This window comes from Prionailurus bengalensis, chromosome E1, assembly GCF_016509475.1.
Source record: "Prionailurus bengalensis isolate Pbe53 chromosome E1, Fcat_Pben_1.1_paternal_pri, whole genome shotgun sequence".
NCBI classification, from domain to species: domain Eukaryota; kingdom Metazoa; phylum Chordata; class Mammalia; order Carnivora; family Felidae; genus Prionailurus; species Prionailurus bengalensis.
Window position 1 is genome coordinate 34,843,291 of NC_057347.1, and position 22,137 is coordinate 34,865,427.

The following is a 22,137-nucleotide window of genomic DNA, read 5'->3' on the forward strand; positions in this document are numbered from 1 at the left end:
GCCAGAGAATATGCAAATGTTACCCTTCCTTGAAAAATAAACGCTCATTTGAAGCATCCTCTACCACTGCCCCAGCTTAAAACAGGAGACAATGGGAAGAGGAGAGCAGGCCCCTTTCTTAACCCCACTGAGGGCAAGGACTAGCCTTTCCCCTCCAGGACAAGTCCACACCCCAACCCCACCCCTGGTGATCATCACAGGCCCCCTGCCCTCAGTTTCATTCAAGCTGCAATGACCATGGACGGGGCGGCGTCAGCCTGATGACCTCTAGAGGTGAAGAAGGAATTCGAGAAGGCAAAGGGGTCAGCCGGAGGCCCCTCTCTCCCAAGCAAGGCTGAGGCCCTGAGATTACCGCAGGATGCCGTTAGGTTTATTCCAGGGTGAGTGGGGGCCCATGGCGGGCCAGTGAGGATGTCCAAGGGCATCCGGTGACAGGGTGCCCGGGGATGGCCGCAGGGTGTGCAGGGCCCTGCCAGGCCTGAGTCTCTGATCAGCTGGGAAGCTCTGCCCCAGCCCAAGGAAGGTGAGGCAGTCACTGATGTAGCAGTTTTCGTAACTCACAGGGCTCCGTGATGGGCACTGAGCAGGCTTGATTCTCACACACGTAGGCCGTGGCCCGGTCTTCGAGCCGTCGCAGGGTACTCAGGAAGGGCAGCTGACGGGACAGGAAGCTGGAGGGGTCCCCGTTGGCCAAGATCAGCACCTGTGATAGCAGCAGAGTAGACGGTCACCCAGGGGGGCGCTGGGACACTGGCAGGGCCCACCGGTGGGCTTCCTCTCCCACGCCTACAGAAGAGGGGATCACTGGAGAGCCGCATGGGGGTGGCAGACAAGGGAGCTGGAGGGTGGGGCCGGGCTCACAGTCTCGAACCTTGTTAGGAATGTAGATGGAGTGGACACACTGCAACAGAGCCTTGGTGTCCTTGGCCTGGGGGTCTCCACAGATCACGATCTGGCCGGAACAGAAAGGCAACTCCAGGGTCAGGTGCAGGGAGCTGGGTCCCCACCTACCACGGTTTCCCCATCCTCCCTCCACCCCACACTACATCCCCGGGAAGGAATGGGGACTCAGCTCAGCATCCTCCAGACCCGCTGCTGGGAGGCTGCCTCAGGGAGTCACTGCTGGGCATGTGGGAACACGTACGTACACACACGAGCGCGCACACACACACACACACACACACACATACACACACACACACACAGAGGCAGAGATATACAGGCAAACGTGCAAATATAAGCCGGCAGACCTGAACCCGGGGCATACACGTGTAGACAGGCAAACATTTACTGGTGAACGCTCAGTGTTCAGAGCCCCTGCCTCTTGCCCTCCCTACTCTGAGAGCCCCAGTAACAGGCAGGCACAGAGGCGCTCCCTTGCCAGAGGCCTGGCTCCTCAGATGCACACTCGCTCAGATACCTACGCTGCCTAAAGCAGCTCGTATAGATATGCCCCTGGAGATACCTGCACATGTACTCATAGATGGCCGCACGCTCACAGACCTGAGCTCTGGAGGGACAGCTCCAGGAGCCCCACCCCATGCCCCTGTCCCCCACGGCAGCCCCAGATGCCCCCCCACTCAAGGTCCCAACGCAAACGCCCCCGCCCCCCCCCCACACACACACACCTGCTTGAGGGTCTGCTGATGGGCTGAGAGGGCACGGACCATCTCGGGCAAGGCCACGGGCACACGGCGCAGGCGCTCAGAGAAGGCGGTCAACAGGCTCACGCACTTGTCCATCCAGTCTTTGTGGCCCGTAAAGCCGTGCAGCCGAAGCAGGTTGTGGGCTGAGACGGAGTTGGCACTGGGCTCCGCGCCATCCTGGTCTGCAGGGGGCAGCGGGGGGGTGGGGGCGGTGAGGAAGGGTCACTGGGTCCCGAGACTGTGGCCAGAGTGGCGGGGGACGGGGACGGGATGCAGAAGAGTCTACCGAACCCAGCCCCCACCCCCACCCCCCGAGCTGTTCAAGCCAGAGTGCCGTCACCCTTGCCTCTCCCTCCCTCTCTCTCACTCACTCCCCACTTCTAATTCCCACCCCCCCACCCACCCAAGTCCACCAGGCCTGCAGCCGGAGTAGACCTGAATCTTATCATTTCTCCCCATCTCATACTTCCGGCTCGTCCGAAGCCTTTGCCAGCCCCTGTGGGACTGAATGCCGCTGACAGGTTTCCTACCTGGTCACCCTGTTTCCCCTGTCCCCTTCTGAAGGTCCCTCCTCCATTTTCAGTCGGAATGACGTTCCTAGACCTCACCGGAGCTGATCATGACCCACTTAAAGCCCTCCAGAGATGTCCACTACTCGTCACGCCTGTAAGACCTTGCAGGGACCCAGCTTTGCCCACGTGGGCACACCCCGCCTCCGCCTCGACCCTCCTGGCCTCCCATAGCCCTTGGCTCAACGACACCTGTTCCAGGTTTGGTCTGACCTCCCCAGAGCTGAGTCAGGCCCCACCGCTGTTCTCTCCCCAGGTCCCTTTGGGGACTAACGTTGACGTCAGCTGACATTGACGGAGGACCTACAATCTGCCAGACGTGCACTAGACCCTGGGCATGTAGCGACAAAAGGCAAGGCCTTGCTCTCAGGACACTTACACTTGGGTCGGGTGGGGGAGAGAGCAGACCATTAACAGACATGTCCGGTGACAGAGAACACTCCTGAAGAGGAAGGGGCCAGGCACCTACTCCTTTATGGCACTCTCGTTGCAACCACCCATCTGCGCGTGCACTTTCGTGTTAGTTATTACTGTTGACTAGTTGTTTCCCTGGGGCCACGCTCTTGTACTTCGTGAGGGTAGGGACCGAGCGGGCCTCGTGTGATATATGAATCCCACACACGGCAGTCATTGCTGCCAAGCGTGTTCGCATAATGGCCAAATTCATCTCTCTCGCCACCCCGCGAGTACCAATGTTGGCTGTTTCACATATCGAGAAACCGACGCTCTGGAATTTGATGAGACCAACCCAAAGTCAGTTAGCGGTGGAACCCACGCAGGCTCCTTACGACCACACTGCGCTGATGCCTCCCACAGGGAGAGCCAAGCCCTTACCGGGTCCAGGCCAGCTCCAAGCCCACCACTGACCGTCCTTCAGACGCAGGGGCAGACCAGCCCCCAGCTCGGCCTCGCTGCAGAAGTAGCCACCACCTTGGGAGTCCCAGAAGAGCCTGTCCTGGGCATCTTGCAGCCTCAGAGCCCACTCGAGCCACGAGCTCTCCTGCGAGGCCTCGTACAGGTCCAGTAGGCCCCGCACTACGAAGGCATAGTCCTCCAGGAAGCCCCAGCAGGGTGGGTTGCTGGGGGGGGGGGGGGGGACAGACATTAGGGAAGAGGCTACCGGCAGGCCCAGGGAGAGAGGGGCTTTCCCAGAGGAGGCCCTTTGCACGCATCCATTCGCTTAACCCTCAGAATCTACCTCTTTGTTGGGTACCATTAGCCCATTTTCTGGATGAGTAACTGGGCCCGGGGAAGCTCAGAGCTCACGGCGAGCAGATGGCAGAGTCGGGGTTGGGGCCTAACAGGAGGTAGGGGAGAGGGGCAGAGACAGGCCTGGGATGCCCAGGGAGACAAGCCTTCCCAGGCTGCCCGGCCCCCGACCTGTGCTCCACGGTTCCCCCGGAGCCTGCATAGCATGTCCGCATGAGGCGGCCGCTGGCCACGTCAAACATATGCCGCTTCAGGAACTTGGCACCATTGGTGGCATAGTTGATCAGCCTCTCCAGGCCCAGGACAGCCCCAGTCACAGCGAACCCAGACACCATCAGTCCTGGAGGGAGGAAACACTGGTGGCCGTGAGAAGCCGGCCGGGGGGAGGTGGGGGGGGGGCGCCTTCCAGGTATGCCCACCCTGACCCCCCCGAGCCCTGGCCTCTCTAGAGCAATGGGGTGAATGGGTAAGCGCTCCTGGCCCCTGTGTGTGACGTCGGGTGGGTCACTTAAGCTCTCCAAGCCTCAGTTCACTCGTTTGTAAACTGAGGATCAGAAACAGGATACAGGGAGACCTGATTTCTAGCAGGTGCCTGGCACACAGAAGGGGCCCTCGTAGAGGGTAAATCTGTAAATGGGACCCGGCCTCAGGCACGACCGCCCCACCGTTCCAGGAAGCCAGCATCTTGCTGTCCAGGTGCGGCCTCGGCCGATGTTTCCGGGCCTGGAAGAGCTTCTCCAGCCCCGTATTGAGCAAGGTCCGCACGGCCTCCACGTCCAGGCCGAAGCGGGCAGCGGTCAGTTCCAGCGAATAGCGGACAGTCAGCACATTCCGGCCGTGCAGCTCCCCCTTGGGGTCCTGAGGAAAATGGCCCCTGTGAGAGGGAGTCCCCCTCACCCGCCTGGCTTCAGGACCCCTTCCCCATCCTCAAGCGTCCTCACCTGACTGGGGCTGATGTTGCCCGCCTCCGTGAGCCCGTAATGCTTCATGAGGAGCTGGCCCGAGGTCAGGGGCTCCGTGGCACCCGGCACAGGCTCAGAAAGTAGCTGCTGGACCTCTTTGACCGTCCACACGTAGAAGGCACCCTCTTTGGGCTGCATGCCCCGCTCTGGGGGCGAGTCTGCGTCCTCTGCGCTGCAGAAGCCTCCAGACTGTGGGGAGAGGAGATTTGGCTGGCCCCGGCCTTCAGGGCAACGGGAGGCCCCCAAGCCCTCCGGCAGCCAGGCCCGCCTGCCTCAGTGGACACACACCCGATGACTCAGGTTCCGAGCCACGTACTGCAAGATGCCTCTGGCAACATCGGAGTAGAACTCGTCACCAGAGATCTGAGTGGGGAGGAAGCAGACTGTAAACAGAGTACCAGGCCACCGCCTGCCTGGGTACAGAGGGGACAGCCAACATCATCCCAAGAGGGCCCAGGAGGGAGCCTGGGCACAGGGGAGGGAATTAAGAATGAAGTTGAGGCGGAGCCACAAGTCCCCAAGAAAGCCCTTGACTAAGAGGGGCAGCCGGAGGTAGGTGGACAGGCTAGGTGTCTTTGCTCTGGGCTGGGTTCAGGGGTCACCTGGAAGGCCTGTGAATAGGCCACCGCGAGCTGCGCCTGGTCGTACAGCATCTTCTCGAAGTGGGGGATGTGCCACTGGCGGTCCGTGGAGTAGCGGTGGAAGCCCTGTGCCGGGCAGGACACGGGGCTGGTGGCCAAGCCCAGCCTCTGCCTCCGCCCCGCTGCCCCCTCCCGGGAATGCCTAGTCCCCCTCACCTGTCCCACGTGGTCTCGGATGCCCCCGTTAGCCATCATCTTCAGGGTGTGCAAGGCCATCTGCTGGGCCCGAGAGCCATCCTGGGTGAGTCGATGGCTGAGCCAGTAGGAGAACAGGAAGCTCAGGATCACTGTGGGCACCAAGTGCACTTGGGTGAGAGAATGGGGGACGCAGAGGGCAGAGATCTGGGCGATCAGAGATCGGGCCAGGCTGGGGTTGGGAGTGCACTCAATAGGCCGTCTCCCTGGACAGACTGCAGGTTAGGGAGTCAGCGGTCAGCACAGACGACCGAAGATCATTACCCAGGCCAGCGTCCCGGCGTTGCTGCGGAGACCAGAAGTTAGGTCTACGCTAGGTAGCTAGTGCCAGGCTGGGGTAAGGAGGTCACTGGCCAGTCAGGAGAGCAGGAGGCTAGTGACCAAGCCAGAGGTCAGAAGCTGTTGACCAGGACAGGGATCAGAAAGCTGGGATGGGGATAGGGCAGGCATGAAGGGGACACTGACCCGGGGTGGGGAACTTGGGGGCCTCGGCGAAGCCCCCGTACTCCTCGTCATAGCCCTCGTCCAGCTGCTGGAAGCAGCGGCTGTTCATGGTGGTGCCGGAGGGCGGCAGCTGGCGGTCACCCATGCTGATCTCTGAGCGGGCCAGTAGGGCTGCGGTGACACGTTGGCTGTTCTCTAGCAGGGTGTTCTTGTTCTGTTTCCACTGTGGGAGGCAGGGGCAGACCTGGAGGTCAGCATGCGGTGGGGGGGGGGGGGGGCTCTTGTTTTCTTGCCCTTGACCCCCCCCCAGTCCTCACCCCTCTCCCCTCCCCAGGGGGCATATACCCACCTGCTCCCGTATCCTCAGCAACACCGTGCGGAAGCCAACTCGGGTCAAGCCATCATCAAGGGGAAAGTAGGTGCCCCCCACAAAGGGCTGGAGATTGGGAGTCAACCACACGTTCATGGGCCAGCCCCCACCACTGCTGGTGGCCTAGCAGAGAGAGGGCGGAGGTGAGGGGAGTGGCCCCCCCCCATGCGGGGACCAACCCCCACCCCCCCCACTGCCCGATACGTGGACACACAACTCACTTGTACGAAGGTCATATACACCTTGTCCACATCTGGCCGCTCCTCCCGGTCCACTTTCACGCTGACAAAGTCCTCACTGAGCAGGCGGCCGATCTCCTCATTCTGGAAGGACTCCTCCTCCATCATGTGGCACCAGTGGCAGGTGGAGTACCCCACTGGAACGGGAACATGGTGGGCCAGGCGGGGGGCGGGGGGAGGGGGGCATCCAGTGACTGGCTAGAGATTTCCTGGGAGGCTGCAGGCCCAGAGGACCCTTCTGCCCCGCCCCCATCCACTACCGCTCCCTTCCTCCCATCCCAGGGAAGGTGGCTGTGTTACCTGAAAGGAAAATTGGCTTGTTTTCTTTCCTGGCCTTGTCGAAGGCTTCCTGTCCCCAGGGGTACCTAGGGCGGACAGGGCTGGGCATCACTCACTGGCCTCTGTGGGGGGGGGGGAAGGGGTGTAGGAGGGGTCAAGGGCCCAGCTGCCCCAGGGCAAGGACATCAGGGATACTCACCAGTCCACAGGGTTGTAGGCATGCTGCAGGAGGTACGGTGACTTCTCATTGATCAGGCGGTTGGGGACCTTCTGGGGTGTGGATGGGGAGCAGTTGGTCCGGCTTCCCTTCCCTCCAGCGGGCATGGGCCCTGAACTGCTGACCGTCACACTTCGGTCCTTGTCCCGGGAGGAGCTACCCCTGGCACGGGCAGGCAGGTGCAGTGAGGGCTTTCCAGCCCACTTCCTCCTAGGCTTTCCCCAGAGCTCCGCTCCGCTCCACTCCACCCTGCCCTCTGGCACCTCCCCCCCGGAACCCCCTGTTCCCAGCCCAACCCACCTTTCTGAACCACGGGGGAGACCGTGGCCTTTGTGCTCCCCCTTGTGTTTTGGGGGGGGTGAAGAAAGGTGGCTCATTGGGGGCTCCCTGCCAGGTTAGTCTCCCCCAACCTCTCGGACCTGGCGGTGGGAAGGCTGATGACTGTGAGGTCAGGGTGAGTCACAATGGACAGAATGGTCCTTCGGCCTCCATTCTTTCCCCCTAACAGGGCCCCTCCCCAGGGAGACTGCCCTGGAGGGGTCTCTCTGGCAGGCCTGGGTTGGTGGTCTGGGCAGGAAGCTGCAAGCTCTTGGTGGCTGGACAGGGCAATAATCGGATCTGGGACCAGACCGAGTGAGGGACAACGAGGGGAAAATTGACACAGAGGACCGTCTCACTCAACATCCATGCCCTGGGCACTTCCATGAGGCCAGACCCCCAGGACCCCTAGGAAGTCATTAACTGGCTCAGATCTCACAGGGCTCAGCTTGGGAGCCTGGTGCCCCTGCGGCGCGGGGAGGGGGGGGGGGGGAGGCAGACCTAAATGACAGGCTCCTGAAGCCACGAGGACTGTGATCAGCCCAGGGTGCTGCCGGATAAGGATCCTCGGCCCAGCATTGGGGTTCAAGGAAGGCTTCCTGGAGGGGGTGTCTGAAGAGACCCAAGGGAGCTAGCCCTGCAGCTGGAAGGAACTGAAAGGAGTAGAGGGAAGGAGGTCGTTACTGCCCGGACCAGGTCGCGTGCGCAGACTTGGTGCGGCGGAGTTCCGGAGGAGGCAGTAGGGGTGGCGGGGCTGGTACTAGGGAACCAGCGCGGTGACAGCCGGCCCGGGGCCCCTCGGGCGCAGCGCTCGCCGCAGCCGCCCGCTCACCCGCCCGTACCTGGGGCTCGCGGCGAGGCCCGCCCGGGCGCAGGGCAGCAGGAGGCCGCGGCCCAGCCAGGTCCGAGCGCCCAGCATGGCTGCTGGCGGCCGAGGCCGGGACGCTGCGCACCGGGAGGAAGGGCGGCAGGCTGCGAGGGGGCGGGCCCCGGCACCCACCCGAGCCGCAGGCGGGTCTTCGCCGTGACTCCCGGCCGCGTGGCCGGTCTCCGCGCGCCGCCAGGTGGCCGAACTTGGGATTGCAGACCGGACAGCCCGGGCTTGGGAGGACCGGAGTCTGTGCGCAAAACTGGGCCGACTCAGCGAGGCCTCAGCCAGCGACCGGCGGGAGAATAACCCCCCTGAGGAGAACATGGGCGGTTATGAGGATGCCAGGGCCTCGGGTCATTTTGTCGAACTTCGCTCCTTTTACAAATGAGAAATGAGCCGCCAGCAGAAGGCATGGCTTGTCCAGGCCCGCATGGCTTGTCCAGGCCTGCCTGGCCAGTGAGCTTTGGCCTGCTCAAATCCCACCCACTCCAAGAAGCCTTCCCTGAATAACGACGAGCCAACTTTGTGTCCCATCATGTACTTTTACACTTGTCTCATTCGCTACATTTTGCCAATATTTATTGAGTGCCTGCTGCCTGCCAGGCACCCTGCTTAGGTACCACGGTGGGTGGAGAGAGACCAGCCTCCTGCCCTTGTGTTGCTCACAGTCTGTTGAAGGAGACGGCAGCTAATCTGACAGCCATACACACGAATGTACAACCACCCACTGTAAGAAGGGCCGTGACTAACAAGGAGCCTGGCCTGGTGGGAGAGGCTTCCCTGAGGAAATCACATCTGTGTAGCAGCCGTGGAGGAACAAGAAGGTGGGGTGTGGAGAGGGCGTGGGGGGAGTGCTGGGGAAGCAGGAGGAACATGTGCAAAGGCCCTGTGGCATAGTGGTGAGTCAGAGTTGAGGAACTACGGAAGGCCGGCATGGCTGCCGGGCAAGCATCCAGGTCTTGGAGGGACTCCGGAAGTCTGCGTAGCAATTCTGGTTGCTGATGAAAGAAGAAAGATGTTGAAGGGCTTTGGTCAGGGGGTGATCCTGCACTTTGGAAAGGTCCCTCTGGCTTCCTAGTGGAGAACGGACTGGAAAGGGGCAGGAGTGGAAGGAGGATTGGTTGGGAGGCTGTAGCAGGACCCAGGGGAGATGGCGGAGGTCTGCAGCAGGTGGAGGCAGAGGTAGTGAGAAGGGTCTTGAGGCCTGTAGAGGAGGAAACATCCTAAAAATTGGCAGTGAGGGAGGGGGAGGCATCAAGAGTGGTTTGCAGAGGGGGGATTATGCTGGACGGTGAGGCCATTTGCTGAGGAGGGGGCACTGAGAGGCTCACGTGGGGGTTCGTGACGTCGTTTTTGGACATGTTCGCTCGAGGTGCCCTTGGGACGCGTGTGTGGAGACAGCACGGCTCTGGGACGCGGAGGAGAGGTTGGTGGGAGGGATCAGGGTGTTCATTGTGGAGACAGTGCAGGCATGGAAGGGAATCATCTGGGGAGCAGCAAGAGAGAAGCAGGCTCAGGCCTGGGCTCAGGGAACTCAGGAGTGCCCCTGTGAAAGAGAAGCACTAGAAGGTCAAGGGAACCCCAGGAGAGGTGGTGTCCCAAAGGCAAAGGGACGGAGAGTTGCAAGGAGGGAGGACCTTCATGGTCGGACTCTGGAAAAGCCAACCAAGATGGGACTGAAAAAAGCCTACTGGTTTCAGCATCATGGCGGCCATTGGGTGGGCTTAGCATACAGTGTTCCAGTGAGGCAGGGCTGACGGCAGAAGCCGACTGAAGTGGGTTAGGAGGACAGGAAAGAAGGGACATGGGGGGCACCTGGGTGGCTCAGTCACTGGGGCTTCCGACTTTGGCTCAGGTCATGGTCTCAGGGTTCCTGAGTTCAAGCCCCACATTGGCTTGCTGCTGTCACCACAGAGCCTGGATCCTCTGTACCCCTCCCCCTTTCTCAGCTAGTGCTCTCTCTCTCTCAAAATACAAACATTTAAAAAAAGAAAGGAGGCATAGGGAGGTAGTATGGGTGTTTGATATGAAGGGAAAGATGGAAAGACTTTCAAGATGGATGAGGCAGATTATGACAAATATCAAGGGACAGGCTTTGGTTGAGAGAAGGCGATTGATGACATTGAAGGTGGGGTCATTGGCAAGCCGGAGGGTATGGTGGATGCCAAGGAATGAGATTAAGATCAGAGAACAGGAAGCCTGCCTTGAGTGGGGAGGAATTTGGGGTGATGACAAGCCCAAAAATGTGACCATGGGTGAGAGGTCAAGGCCATCCTCCTGAATAATAGAGTCACGCGGGGTTAAGCAAGATCTGGATGAGAAGACTGTGAGCCAAGCCTGAAGCCTGGTGAGAATGGGGTGGGGCACAGACCCAGGCAACGAGGAGGCACAGCAGCCAAGAGGCTTGAGGCTCTAAGAAGGAAGGCTCTCATTGGAGGAAAACGGTCCAGAAATAGCTACAGGGAACAAAACTACCAATCTCTTCTTGGTGGCGGTCAAGCAGGACCCCTTGGGAGTCCTGAGGAAAGTCAAGTCCACGGGGAGAGTCAGTTTAGAAGAAGAGGAGGGCGCAGGTAGGGAAGGGGTGACAGGTGGGGCAGTGGCCAAGAACGATGGAGACCTCCCAGGTGTAGGTGCACATGCCAGAAGACAGATGGGGGCTGGACTCGGCACTGCCGGGCAAGACCAGGAATGAGGGGTATGATGGGCTCACTGCTCAGGGTTAGTCTCTGAAGGGGGTAGGCCCCGGGCCAAACGGACACTGACCCGGGAGGAGCCGCTGAGCAAACCTCATAAGGAAGGAATTCTCGTTCCCGTCTGACAAGTAAGGAAACGGAGGCACAGAGTCATAGAGAGGTTAAGTAATTTACTCAAGGTCAGGGAGCATAACCACTTATTACTAAGTGATTACTATTATTAAGTGCACATCTTGGAGCAGAGTTCTGAACTCTGGGGGTCTGACTCCTAGTAGGTGCTCTTGTCCATCCCGCCTGTAACAGTCACAGCAGAACTCCCTCTCTCCCTCTAAAAAAAACACCAAAACCTGAACCAAAACCCGGCAGCTCCTTTCCCTGCATCCCCCTTCCACTTAAGAAAGACAGCAGCATCCTGTTCCCTGCCCCTCCCCACCCCCCAATTTTCTTCTGGCCTATAGAAGGCCATCTTCCCTCAGTAGCAGGCTCCTTGTAGGGCCAGACTCTGAGCACTGAGGACAAATCAGCGGTTGGGAGAGCATTGAGCGGAAAAGGAGTAGGGGTGACCAAGGTGGCCCCAGGATGAGGTACCAGGCCCTGCCCCTCCCTTTGGTTTCTCAGACCCCACGGAAGCCCCCGGGAGGGGTCAGGCTCTCTCAGCATAGCTGAGATTGAATTTCTTGCCCTGGTGAAGAGGGGGAAGGGTAGAGCTAGATTTAAGGTGACTCAGTAAAGCAAAGGAACATGAGGGCTCCTCTACCCGGCTTGTCTCCCCAGAGTTCTGAGCTCCTGGAGGCTGTGGGCTTAGCAGCCCTTGGATCCCTCCCAGGTGAGCCCACCACTTTGTTCCAGGCTGTTAATATTTGCAGATGAAACCAGGGGCCCAGCCTGGGCGCTCAGGGCTGTGGAGCCAGACAGTCTGAATCGCAGCCCCAGTGTGTGCTAGCTTTGTGACTTTGAGCATGCCACTTAACCTCTCTGAGCCTGTTTCCTCACCTCTAAAGTGACAGCAGGACCGAGGGCTGTACATTTGGTTTAATGCCCTGCTGCCCCCAGTTTGCTATTCTTAATTTGGAGCAAGGGCCCTGCATTTTCATTTTGCACCGGCCCCCACAAATTACGTAGCCAGTCTTGAATGGGAATAGTATTATCTACCTCAGAGGGCTGTTGCATGGATTAAATTAAATAATCTGTCTAAAGTGCTTACAGCACAGAGTGCACAATGAGCGGGAACAACTGCCTATTGTTCCCTGCCATTAGATCACCCCCAGTGCAGATCTGTGGTAAATGAATGAAATGAGAGAATGAGCGAGAGCCCGGGGAGCATCTGGAAGCGAAGGTGCCGGGGCTGAGGGGGTGGTACAGGAAGTGGGAGCATTTTTGTGCCCCACACGGCGAAGCACTCGTTCCCACGGCAGCCGGTGGTTTGCGCCGTGGTCCTGACCCAGACACCACGCCTCCAAACAGTCCACTCTGTGGGAGCTGAGGACGCGGGCGTGGTCTCAGCCCCCGGCAGTCTTCAGGGTCAAGCTTCCAGAGCGGCGAGAGAGGGTCGGCGGGGGCCACTTGGAGCGTCCAGGCGGGGCTGGGGGCGGAGTCAGCCCTTCCGGCCTTCCCGGGGGCGGGTCCTGGGGTGACAGCCCCGCCCCGCGCCGGGGACGGGGCCTCGCGCATGCGCCGGCCAGCCGGGGCAGGGCGGGGCTGCGCTCAGAGGAAGGGGTTGGTGCCGGGATGCGGGGGCGGCTGGAGCGGCCCCGCGGAGCCCGACGTGGGCAACAGGGGCTGTGGCAGGCTCGCAGGCGGCGGCGTGAAGGCGCCGGCCTGCGGGAAGACGCTGACCGAGGCGGGGAGGGTCACGCCGGCTGGCACGCTGCTGAGCGGGAGAGGCAGGGAGGCGCTGTAGGTCATGGAGCCCAAGGGCGCCCCGACCGGCCCGCCGGCCGCCAAGCCTAGCGCGGGCGACCCGGTGCGCATCTGGTTCAGGGTCGGCCTGGCCTGCTCGCTCCCACCGAACGGGTTGGTGGGGGATGGAGCGCTGAGACCTGCGGAACGAGAGCGGATGGGGAGCTTGGAGTGCGCCGGGGGGACACAGCCCTAAATGGGGTGGCGGGGAGAGGAGGCACGATCTGGGGTCTCAGAAATAGGGAAGAAGAGTAAGATTTTTAGGGCAGGGGCTGAAAGGAGGGATGGAGAGAGCAGGGGCCCCCAGTGTTGAGACGCGGCAGAGACAAGGGGTGTCCTACCTGTCAGAAAAGGGTTTCGCGTCTTTGCAGCCTGGGGCGCCTTGACTAATGAATCAAGGTTGACCAAGGAGGAGGCCGAAGGGCCCAGGAAAGACTCAGGAGTCCGGCATGCTCGGGCCTCCTTACTGGGCTGGGTTAGCGCTTCCTCCAGTACACACAGGTCAAAGGATTCTGGCTCCTTGGTGCCATTTTGCTTGGAACTGGGAATGGGGTCTCCAAACAGGTCCAGCTCTGGAACAGAAATGATTGAGCTCATGGGTAGGGATGGGGAGTGGTCACTCTGGGAAGAAGAGGACAGAGGCCACCTCTGGGCAGGTCCCTCATTCCCCAGAGCTGTATCATCCCCTGCCTCCTGCTTACCCACAGGACTGCCGGGCTTTCCCGAAGGCAGGGCCTGGGCACACTCCGGCCCCTCCTTGGTCTCTGCGGATACTGGAGGGTTGGCAAATGGGTCAAAAGGTGAGGTACCACCTAGAGCTAGCCAAGGAGGAAGAGGAAGATGAGATGGGCTGGCAAAAAGGTCAGGCACTGGTCTGACCCCTTTTAGGCAAGCAGCTGTCTTGACACAGACAGGATGTGCTGCCCCTTGGCACTGGAGGGAGGGGACCCGGAAGTCCTCCCAGCCCCTCACCCACACCCTCTGGCCCTCTACTTACCAGGTGCATTGGAGGTCTCCACTGAGGCTCCCCAAGGGTCAGCCCCAGTGTCGGGGAGTTGGTGATGGGGGGAGTTCTGTGCCCAGAGGTCTGTGGATGGGGGTCTGGCAGGCAGCACTGGGGTCCGGCCCCAGGGCTCTGAGGAGGAGAGCATAGGGGGCAAGTCCCAGGGCTGGCTTCTGGACAGGGCACTTCCCGAGGGGACAGGAGACCAGGGGTCTGCGGAAGGCCCCCAGGAGGAGCCACTGGGCTCTGTGTTCGGCCTGAGACCTAAAACGGAAACAGTACAGACATGACCCCCGGCCCACCTTTACACCCAGCCCAGGGCCCTTCCCAGTTACCCAGACCAAGTTGGGAGGCCAAGGGTCCCATTTCACAGATGGGATGCTGACTCAGGACCACCCAGCAAGCTGGAGCCCATATTCGTCAAGTTCTGCCAGGAACGTGGAGTCCCAGGCATGGGCAGCTCAGGCCACCTGCCCAGTCAAGGGCAGGGACGGGCTGGAGCTTCAGGAAAGCCAAGGTGACCGGGGGAACCGAGAGAACATCTCCGAGTTTTCCATGAGCTGGGCTCTTCAGATGTGCGCTTCCATCCCTCACTACAACCCCATGTCCCAGAGGAAGCTGAGGCTCAGAGGGGTGAGTGTCTTGCCCTCAGCTGGCCCTCAGCTATGGGGAGGGGCTTTCTGGGGCCAGCCTGGAAACCTCTGGCAGCCCTGCATGCCCACCTGGGATGTCCCATGGGTCAGCAGAGCAGCGTGTGGAGGGCGGGGCCGGGGCAGGTACAAAGATGTCTGCCAAGTCCAGAATGGAAGACTGTGGAGGGAGAGAGGCAGCCATGGCTCAAAAGTGGGCGAGACCAGAAGAAGGGCGGTCCTTGGCCTGTCCTCCTCAGCCCAGCTCCTTCTCGCCTTTGTTCACTTCACAAACATCTACTAATGAGCCCTTGTCTCCGTACAGTGCTTTGCAGTTGATAAAATGTTTCCTCATCCGCTTGGTGCCTGCACAACAACCCTGTGCACTAAGTAGTGCGGGTCGTGGTGTATCCATTTTATAGACGCACCAGCGGAGGCTCAGAGAGGGGAAACGATGTGCAGGGAGCCGCACAGCTGGGGAGAGGCAGGGCTGGGATAAACCCAGGCCTGCCTGACCCCTTCAGTTGTTCTGCTCCCCAGCCCATCAGTGGCAAAAAACAGATTTTGTAACAGGTCTGCTTTCCTAAGTCGGAAACCAGCCACAGTGAACACAGGCAGAAAGGGGATAGAGACATCCTAGCTCCGTGCACAGCTTTGGAGGGTGGCCTTGTTCCCAGAAGCTACCCACTCCCCTATTCTTGGAAAGTATGTATATGAGCCCAAGATATTGTGAGTACCATGTGCCTGAGCCCGCCTCCCCCCGCCCCCAATCTGGATCCACAGTATCACGTAATCCTAGAATACCAGAGATAGAGCTGCCCAACTAAAGGAGGAAACTGAGCCCACAGCAGTGATGTGCCCCAAGTCAAATAAATGACAGCAAATCCAAAACCCAAATCCGGGGGAGGGGATCAGGATTCTTTGTATCCCACTTTGCTGTCAGCCCAGTCACCAGCCCATGTGGTCTGGGCCCGAGGGCTGCTGCACCCCCTCTATCCCTCTTCCCATTGAATAAACACTTAAACGGTGCTTACTACATATGAAGTGCAGTTCTGAAGTCTACAAATACCGACTCAGCTCATCTCTCAGGCTCAGTCAGCCCGTGCAGCCCAGCCCCTCCCTACCTGGCTGGTTTTCAGCTTCTCCTCCTTTCCCTCTTCTCTCTCTGGCTCTTTGTCTTGCCAACGGCGAACTGCAGCCCCAGCACCATTGGCCACAGGGGAGTCCTCTGCCCGCCAGGACCTCACCTCCTGTGGAAGGCACAGGGGAGTGAGGACAGCACGAGCAGCCCAGGCTGGACTTGAGGGGACCGGGGGAGCTGGAGTCAAGAGGAGTGCAGGGAGAGAGGTTAGGCACAGCGGGACCACTGGGTGCAGTGGGAGGAGCCTGGTTAGTGCCTGTGTAGCACCTGCACCTGCACCAGCACCAGCACCTGCACCAGCACCTGCACCAGCACCTGCACCTGCCCAGGAGGCTCGGCCTGCTACCTTCTCGTGCTCCTGCCGGCTCAGGCGCAGAGCCAGCTGCAGCTGCAGGTCCTCATCCCTGTGGGAGGCTGGGGGGATGGGCTGCAAAGGAGGAAGGAAAGGGGTGAACTCGGCCCAGTGCTCCCACTCCCGGGCGGGAGGGCAACGTAGCCCCGCAGGGGGAAGGGAGGTGGAGAGAGAAGGGCCCACCCTGAGTGGATGTGGGCATCCTGACCCCAAGGCATCAAGATGTGTGTGGCCTTCTCCCTGCCTGGGTCTGCGATGCAGTTTCCAAGATCAAGGAGATTGATCCTTTGCTTCCGGGTCCCCTGAGCGTCCCCAGGCCCTGCTGTGTTGAGGCCCGGCTGCTTCCTGCCCAGTCTGCCTGGATCCGCAGAGAGGATGATGACGGGGGGGGGGGGGGCTATCCCTGCCCCCCTAAAAGGACAGCAACCCCACAGCAGGGGTTGTGGGGACAGCATATCTCTGGGTCTCCCAGGAATGTGTCTATCAGCATACTTGCCTTCCCCGGGGCCACGGCAGGCCCGTAAGACACATATGTGCCCTCACCCCACTCAGCGTTCGCTGCCCTTTCCAGGCGCAGCCAGAGGGGACCGCAGGCAGGGAGGCAGTCCCTGCCAGGACAGTCCCGGGCACACGGACAGGCCCTGTGCTGTCCAGAGTAGAGGAGCCAAGGAGCCAAGGGTGTGGGGCACCAGTGCCCTCCCCAGGCCACCGGGGGGGCCCTCACCTTCTCAGCCTCCTCGCGGCTCATGGCCAGGGCCAGCTGCAGATGCAACTCCTCTTCTCCTGATGTCTGGGGCCGGGCCTGCTCCAAGTCGGACGTGTAGCGGGGGGATGAGGAGGAGGCTGCAACGACCGTGGACCGTCAGCCATCGTGGCTCCTGTGACCGCGTGCCTCCCCTCCCCTGCCCCTCCCCCCACAACCAGGAAGCTCTAAGGCTCAGAGGGAGAAACTGAAGAAGGAAACGACTGGCAGCCAGGGCCCCAGGGAGACAGGCAGAGTGCTTGGCACTCTGTGTGAGGCTTCCCATGCCCCCCCCCCCCAAGTAGAGACTCCAGTCCCTCCTTTACAGACGTGTCAATAGCCAGAGGTTGCCTGGCCAGGGTCCTAAGGTAAGACTTGGAGCCAGGTCCACTGACTCCAGCTTCTGCAATCTTCTGGCTCGGGGGGAGGTGGGGTGCCCATCCTGCCTGGGGTCAAGTGAGGTGGGAGGGAGAGAGTTCCAGCCAATCAGGGCCACGGCTCTCAAAGCCCTTGGCACACTGTCAAGGGCTTTATGAAAGGAGGACCATCCTGAGTACCCCTCAGATCCCAGAAGCCCACTTCGGGGCAGGGAGGAGAGTCCAGAACTGCTCTGCAGGGGCGCCGGGGTGGCTCAGTCAGTTGAGCGTGTGACTCTTGATTTCGGCTCAGGTCACAATCACGTGGTTCATGGGATCGAGCCCCATGCTCGGCTCTTCGCTCACAGCATGGAGCCTGCTTGGGATTCTCTTTCTCTGCCCCTCCCCCGCTCACATTTCTCTCCCTTCCTCTCTCTCTCTCTCAAAAAAAAAAAAACAACAACAACAACAACAACAAAAACTCTGCAGCACCCTGTTTTCAGGAGGGGGTCATGAGGAATGCCACTGACGGAGCACCGTGTGCCCTGTGTCTGGGCACAGGGCCAAGGGCATTCCTGAGCCTGGTCTCATTGATTCTCACATCCAACACCCGAAAGATTTTCCCTGCTTCACAGATGAGGAAGCGGAGACTCAGAGAGGCGGCCGTCTAGACCCCTCCGCTCGAAAGGGGCAGAATGGGGAACGCTGCTGGACTCCAGAAGCCTGAGCTTCTGCGACCACAGCAGCCCCGGGGCATGGTCCCACTGTCGTCTGCGCTAACTTGCGGGGCACCTGCTGTGCCAGGCGTCCTGCCTTCCTTCCGTGCTCCATTCGTCACCTCCCTGAATGCTCGCGGCATCCCTCTGACCTCGGGCTGCCTCCTGGCCCCCAGCCACAGCCCCGGGGCTCACTCACAGTTGTAGGAGGACGGGGATCCGTGGCGGCGGCCCAGGCCCAGCTGCCCGCTGCCGATGCCCATGCCCTCCAGCGCCATGCGCTCCTTGGTCTTGAGGGCGTGGGTCCGCTCCTGCCGGAGGCGCTCCTCGTCCCTGAGCAAGGCCATCACCTGCTTGACCTTCTCGCGCACGTTGACGCCCTGGTCCTTGCCGTCACGGTCGATGTACTGGAAGTCCTTGAGCGTCTGGATGGTGTAGAGGTTCTCGCGGCACTGGTGGGCCACCCTCTCGGAGCCCGTCTTGAGCAGGTAGTCCAGCAGCGTTAGCGCCTTGTACACGTGCCGCCAGTTCTTGCCGCTGTCGTTGAGCCGCCGCCACAGCATGCCCATGACCTCGGCGAAGGCCACCGTGTTGAAGGTCAGGTCGGCAATCTCCGACATGAGCGAGCTGGGCGGGCCCCACGGGTCATTGCTGGTGGCCTCGCGCACCTTGATCTCGGCCTCCGAGTAGTTGTGCACGATGTTCTTCACCTGGCGCCGCAGCGCTGAGGTCGTCATGGCTGGGGACTTGGAGATGGGCGGCCCCCGCCCCCGCCGGAGGTGGAGGGCCGAGGGCCACCGTCTCGAGGTCACGGTCTCCAGGGATGGGCCGCCGAGCTCTCAGCAGGGCGGCTGCGTCCTTGGGTTCCACATGGGTCTGAGGAAGAGAGGGACTGGAACTCAGGAACTCAGGGGCAGTGGCTCACCCGGACAGCCACTCGGGCCTGGCCGGGGTCCCCGCTGCCAGGAACAGCCTCTGGCAGGTGCTCATTCTTGTGTTTCTTATCTGACGCATTATTCAGCCAACACTTGCAGCTTTGCGTGCTCTTTGCTCTTTTGCAGTCCCGCTACAAAGACGGGGAGATTATTACTATCTCCATTCACAGATGGGGAAGTGAGGTTCAGAGAAGGAGTGAGTGATTCGGTCGAGTTCACAGAGCTGGTGCGATTGGGAGTGACCCCGGCAGACGCACTCCCCACGTCCTCACCCTTAGCGACAGGCAGGAAAGCGACCCCCAGGAATGCCTGCTCACCTCCCTCCTGTTTAATTACCTACCTCTCCCTCCCGTTTCGGAGGCCAGGATCTCGCTTAGGAGCTATCCCTCCCAGCTCCTCGTTCCCCACTCCTCGCTTCTCAAATCACCAGTTTGTGCAGCTTAATTCATTCGGCACCTGGTTCCCGGGGCCTTCTCTGAGCCCGACGTTGTGCCAGGCACAGAGCACAAGTCCTGGTCTGCACACGTCCAGATGCGGGGCATAGACGATCCAGCCTAACACGGACATGCACAGGAACACCCAAGCTAGGAAAATCAGGGGAGACTTCCCAGTGGAGGTGACAGCCTGAGATCTGAAGGGGAGGGTGAGGAGGAGCAAAGCCACAGGGCGAGGAAGGACAGATGGGAGGGAATGCTTGAGCTGGGGCAGAAGGCCAGAGAGGGACATGGGGCAGGAACGTAAGCTCCCTGAAGGCAAGGCTGGTCTGGGCTCCCCAAACCTGAGGCCCTGGGTGCGTGGTCATCTCCTGATAGCCCAGCGGGGAGGGAATCAGGGTCAGCCCTCTGCCCTCCCCACAGCGTCAGGACCAGGCCATCTGGAGAAAGCAAACCCAGGCTCATGACAGAAAAATGTTCTTCCAGGGTCCTACCAGAAACCAAACCCAGAATCCCCCTGCCACGGCTGTTTTTCTGGTATGCATACACACACACACACACACACACACACACACACACACAGGCTGGACCCACAGAGCCTCCACACCAACCGTGAACCCCCACCCCCACTTATGGAGAGGGCGCCTCTCAGCACCTCTCCGCTCAATCCTGGGGCTCAATCTTGGGACTCGCAGGAGTCAGAAGCTCCCTGTCCTGCCCTCCCCCAGTCTGGGCTTTCCCTCCACCCGGCCCTGCCAACCCTGGGCTCGGTTCAAAGCGGCCAGCAGGCCTTGGCAGGCTTCTTCAGGGCCCAGGTGCCTGGGAGAGCTTGGGCCCGGAGGAGGGGATCCTGTGGGAGACCAGGCGGATGGAGTGCTGACTGAAAGGCTGCCTACCTTCTGTCTGCTGTCTGTCCGTCCAGCCTGGCAGGCCCTTCTGTGGGGATGCCACGGCCAACGCTTGTTTAACTCCTGTCCTCCTCCTCACTAGTGACTCAGACCTATCTTTACCTCCCCAACCGGTGGGCTGGAGGGTGGCAAGAGTCAAGATGAGAAATAATTGTGCCCCACAGCCGGCCCGGAGTGCGCGCCCCTCCCAGTGCTGGCCGCAGAAACCAGCAAAACCAGTCAGGCATCCTGCCTCCACCAGCAGCCCTACTTGAGCCAGGCTGCCGAGCCCTCCAGCCCAGCCTGGGGGAGTGGGAGGGGCCCTCAGTGCGGACCCGTGGCCCTGTCTGGACTTTCCTCCTAGAAGGGGGAACAGAGGAAACTCCTCTGCACATCTCTGCTGGAGCTGGGGGAAGAGAGGGATCAGAAACTCCAGGGAGGTGCCTGGACCTCCCTCCCCTGAAGTTAAAAGGGACAGGTTGGGGGGGGGAGGGAAGGGGGGAAGAGGGGGCAGGGTGAGGCCCAGGGAGCACGGAAGGGAGGGAGGAGGAAAGGAAGGATCGCGGGAGGGAGCCGCTGGGAGCTCTGCCAGCCGTGTTACAAGCAAAGGGTTTTATCGAACACAATATGCCCAGAAATAAAAGGGAGTGAAACAGAAACCCGGCAGCCAGTGGCGGCAGCGGCAGGCCCGGGAGGCCGGGTATGGAATTACTGCAGTGACCTTGAGCCAGACCCTGTCAGGTGGAGGGAAGGACACTGAGAAGGCAGAGCCTGAGAGGCTAATTCAGAGATGGGGTGGAGGGTGGGGGGCAGAGCGGGGAGGGGAAGGCTGGAGGAGGAGGCGGGGCACGGAGCACAAGTATCTGCTCTCTCCTTTACATAAGGTGCCCAGGAGAACTTGGGGGGGGGGGGCGGCTCCTTTTTTCGGGACTAAGGGAATCCTCAGGGCTGAGGAAGTCGATGGCCATCCCCCGAGTGGGGATTCAGGGAGAAGGAAGGAGCCTAGATATGTTGAGTCACGTGCGAGAGTTTGTCCAAAGTGTGTGTGCGCCCCACCAGCCCACAGTCCCTCCCATCCTCTGCTAAGGTGCCCCGGCCCCTGCCCTGCATCAGGTCAGCGGCTGCTAAGGGGTGGGGGGTGGGAAGGGAGTGGCGGTGCCCTTACTCTTGCCCCCGGAGGGACAGGAGCGAGCTAGAGCTCTAAGCTGGAGTCAGCCCTGAGGTGGCTGTGTCCTGGGGCCCCAAATGGGGTAGGGGCTGCCCTGAGGCTAGAGGTGCCACAGAGGCCGAGGGGGAGGGGTGGGCAGAGGAGAACGGGAGTCTGCGGCCGGGAATGCCACCGGAGATGTTAGTCCCAGGGTGGGGAGCCGATCCTTGAGTCCTGCTTCCCGGGGGCTGCAGGGAGGGGAGGAGGGAGCGGCAGCGGGCAGAAAGCCTCCAGGATCCGCTAGAGCCCTGCCCTCCTCACCCCTCTCCGTGGGACCCGAGAGGGAGGCTAAGCCCCGAGCCTTCCATGAGAGGCACCACCGCCTCCACGGAGGCACCAGCTTACCTCCGGTGCAGGCTCCCTTGGCCCCAGCCCCGGGACCACGAGCAGCCTCTGCAGTGACCTTCCGACCTGCGCGGCAGGGGGACAGCACAGCCTCGGGAGCGTCCCCAGAGCCATCCACCACGGACCCCGGTCCTGGAGATGCCCACCCTCTCCCAGGAGGCGCAGACCCCTTGGAAGGGTGGAGGCAGGGTCCCCAGGAGGGGCTGCAGCCCTGCCTCTTGCCCGTTGGTCTTTTAGCCGCCCAGCCGGCAGGCAGGCAGGCAGGCAGCACTCGGAGGAAAGTTGCCCAGCTGGCCGGGCAGGTCTGCCTCAGCAGTAACAGGACACAGGAGGAAGCGCAGGGTTGTTAACCCCTTCCTGCTGGCTGGGCAGGCGGCACGGGCAGAGGGGGGAGGCCTGCCTGCTGGCTGTCCCCAGGACGTGCACATCCAGAGCCAGGGCTGGTAGCCCACTCCCACCCTGCAGTGAGTTAACCCTTCCCCTGCCTCAACAGGAAATAGGGTGGGGAGGGCTCCAACACTCACCACACCCCTCCCCCATCCCCCCGGAGCCAGGAAGACCATTCCCAGGTCATTTGGCGGAGTCTTGTTTTCTGTGGGCTCCAGCTGGCTCCCTCAGCCACCCTGAGAGGGGCACGCAGGCTCCAGGCGCAGCCTCTCTGAGGAACGGAGTGACCTGATCTTTCCAGAACTCCTCCCGCTCTCCACTGGAGGATGCTGAGGCCCACGAGGTCCTTATCAGAAGCACCGCATGCGAAACCAAGCCGGCAGGAGGCTATGGCCACTGCCCCGTGTCCCACCCACACCCCTGCTCCACTGGCACTTAAAGCAATGAG

General features: G+C 61.1%; 2 protein-coding genes across 5 annotated transcripts; both read right to left on the reverse strand.

The window, feature by feature from the left end:
• Positions 1-348: 348 nt before the first annotated feature.
• On the reverse strand, positions 349-8,113 carry SPATA20 (spermatogenesis associated 20). Of its 3 annotated transcripts, XM_043584099.1 has the most exons (17): positions 7,932-8,050; positions 7,591-7,742; positions 6,754-6,933; positions 6,576-6,640; positions 6,258-6,412; positions 6,016-6,159; positions 5,688-5,889; positions 5,184-5,314; positions 4,989-5,093; positions 4,675-4,749; positions 4,366-4,575; positions 4,090-4,282; positions 3,596-3,764; positions 3,083-3,294; positions 1,629-1,828; positions 872-952; positions 349-703 (listed from the first exon to the last, which is right to left on the reverse strand). In XM_043584099.1, exons 3-17 carry the CDS (start codon positions 6,876-6,878, stop codon positions 533-535), a joined length of 2,238 nt encoding a protein of 745 aa, XP_043440034.1. In that variant the 5' UTR covers positions 6,879-6,933; positions 7,591-7,742; positions 7,932-8,050; the 3' UTR covers positions 349-532. The 3 variants fall into 3 exon arrangements, with proteins under 3 accessions (XP_043440034.1, XP_043440032.1, XP_043440033.1); XM_043584097.1 differs by lacking the exon at positions 7,591-7,742 and having other exon boundaries at positions 7,932-8,113; XM_043584098.1 differs by lacking the exons at positions 7,591-7,742; positions 7,932-8,050 and adding an exon at positions 7,072-7,497.
• Positions 8,114-12,259: 4,146 nt separating this feature from the next.
• EPN3 (epsin 3) lies at positions 12,260-21,949 on the reverse strand. 2 transcript variants are annotated; one of them, XM_043584100.1, is made up of 10 exons: positions 21,303-21,934; positions 17,694-18,370; positions 16,405-16,523; positions 15,675-15,755; positions 15,312-15,437; positions 14,281-14,368; positions 13,553-13,822; positions 13,257-13,373; positions 12,897-13,127; positions 12,263-12,695 (listed from the first exon to the last, which is right to left on the reverse strand). In XM_043584100.1, the coding sequence occupies exons 2-10, from the start codon at positions 18,229-18,231 to the stop codon at positions 12,361-12,363; spliced, it is 1,905 nt and encodes a 634-aa protein (XP_043440035.1). In that variant the 5' UTR covers positions 18,232-18,370; positions 21,303-21,934; the 3' UTR covers positions 12,263-12,360. The 2 variants fall into 2 exon arrangements, with proteins under 2 accessions (XP_043440036.1, XP_043440035.1); XM_043584101.1 differs by lacking the exon at positions 13,257-13,373 and having other exon boundaries at positions 12,260-12,695; positions 21,303-21,949.
• Between the last annotated feature and the right edge of the window lie 188 nt (positions 21,950-22,137).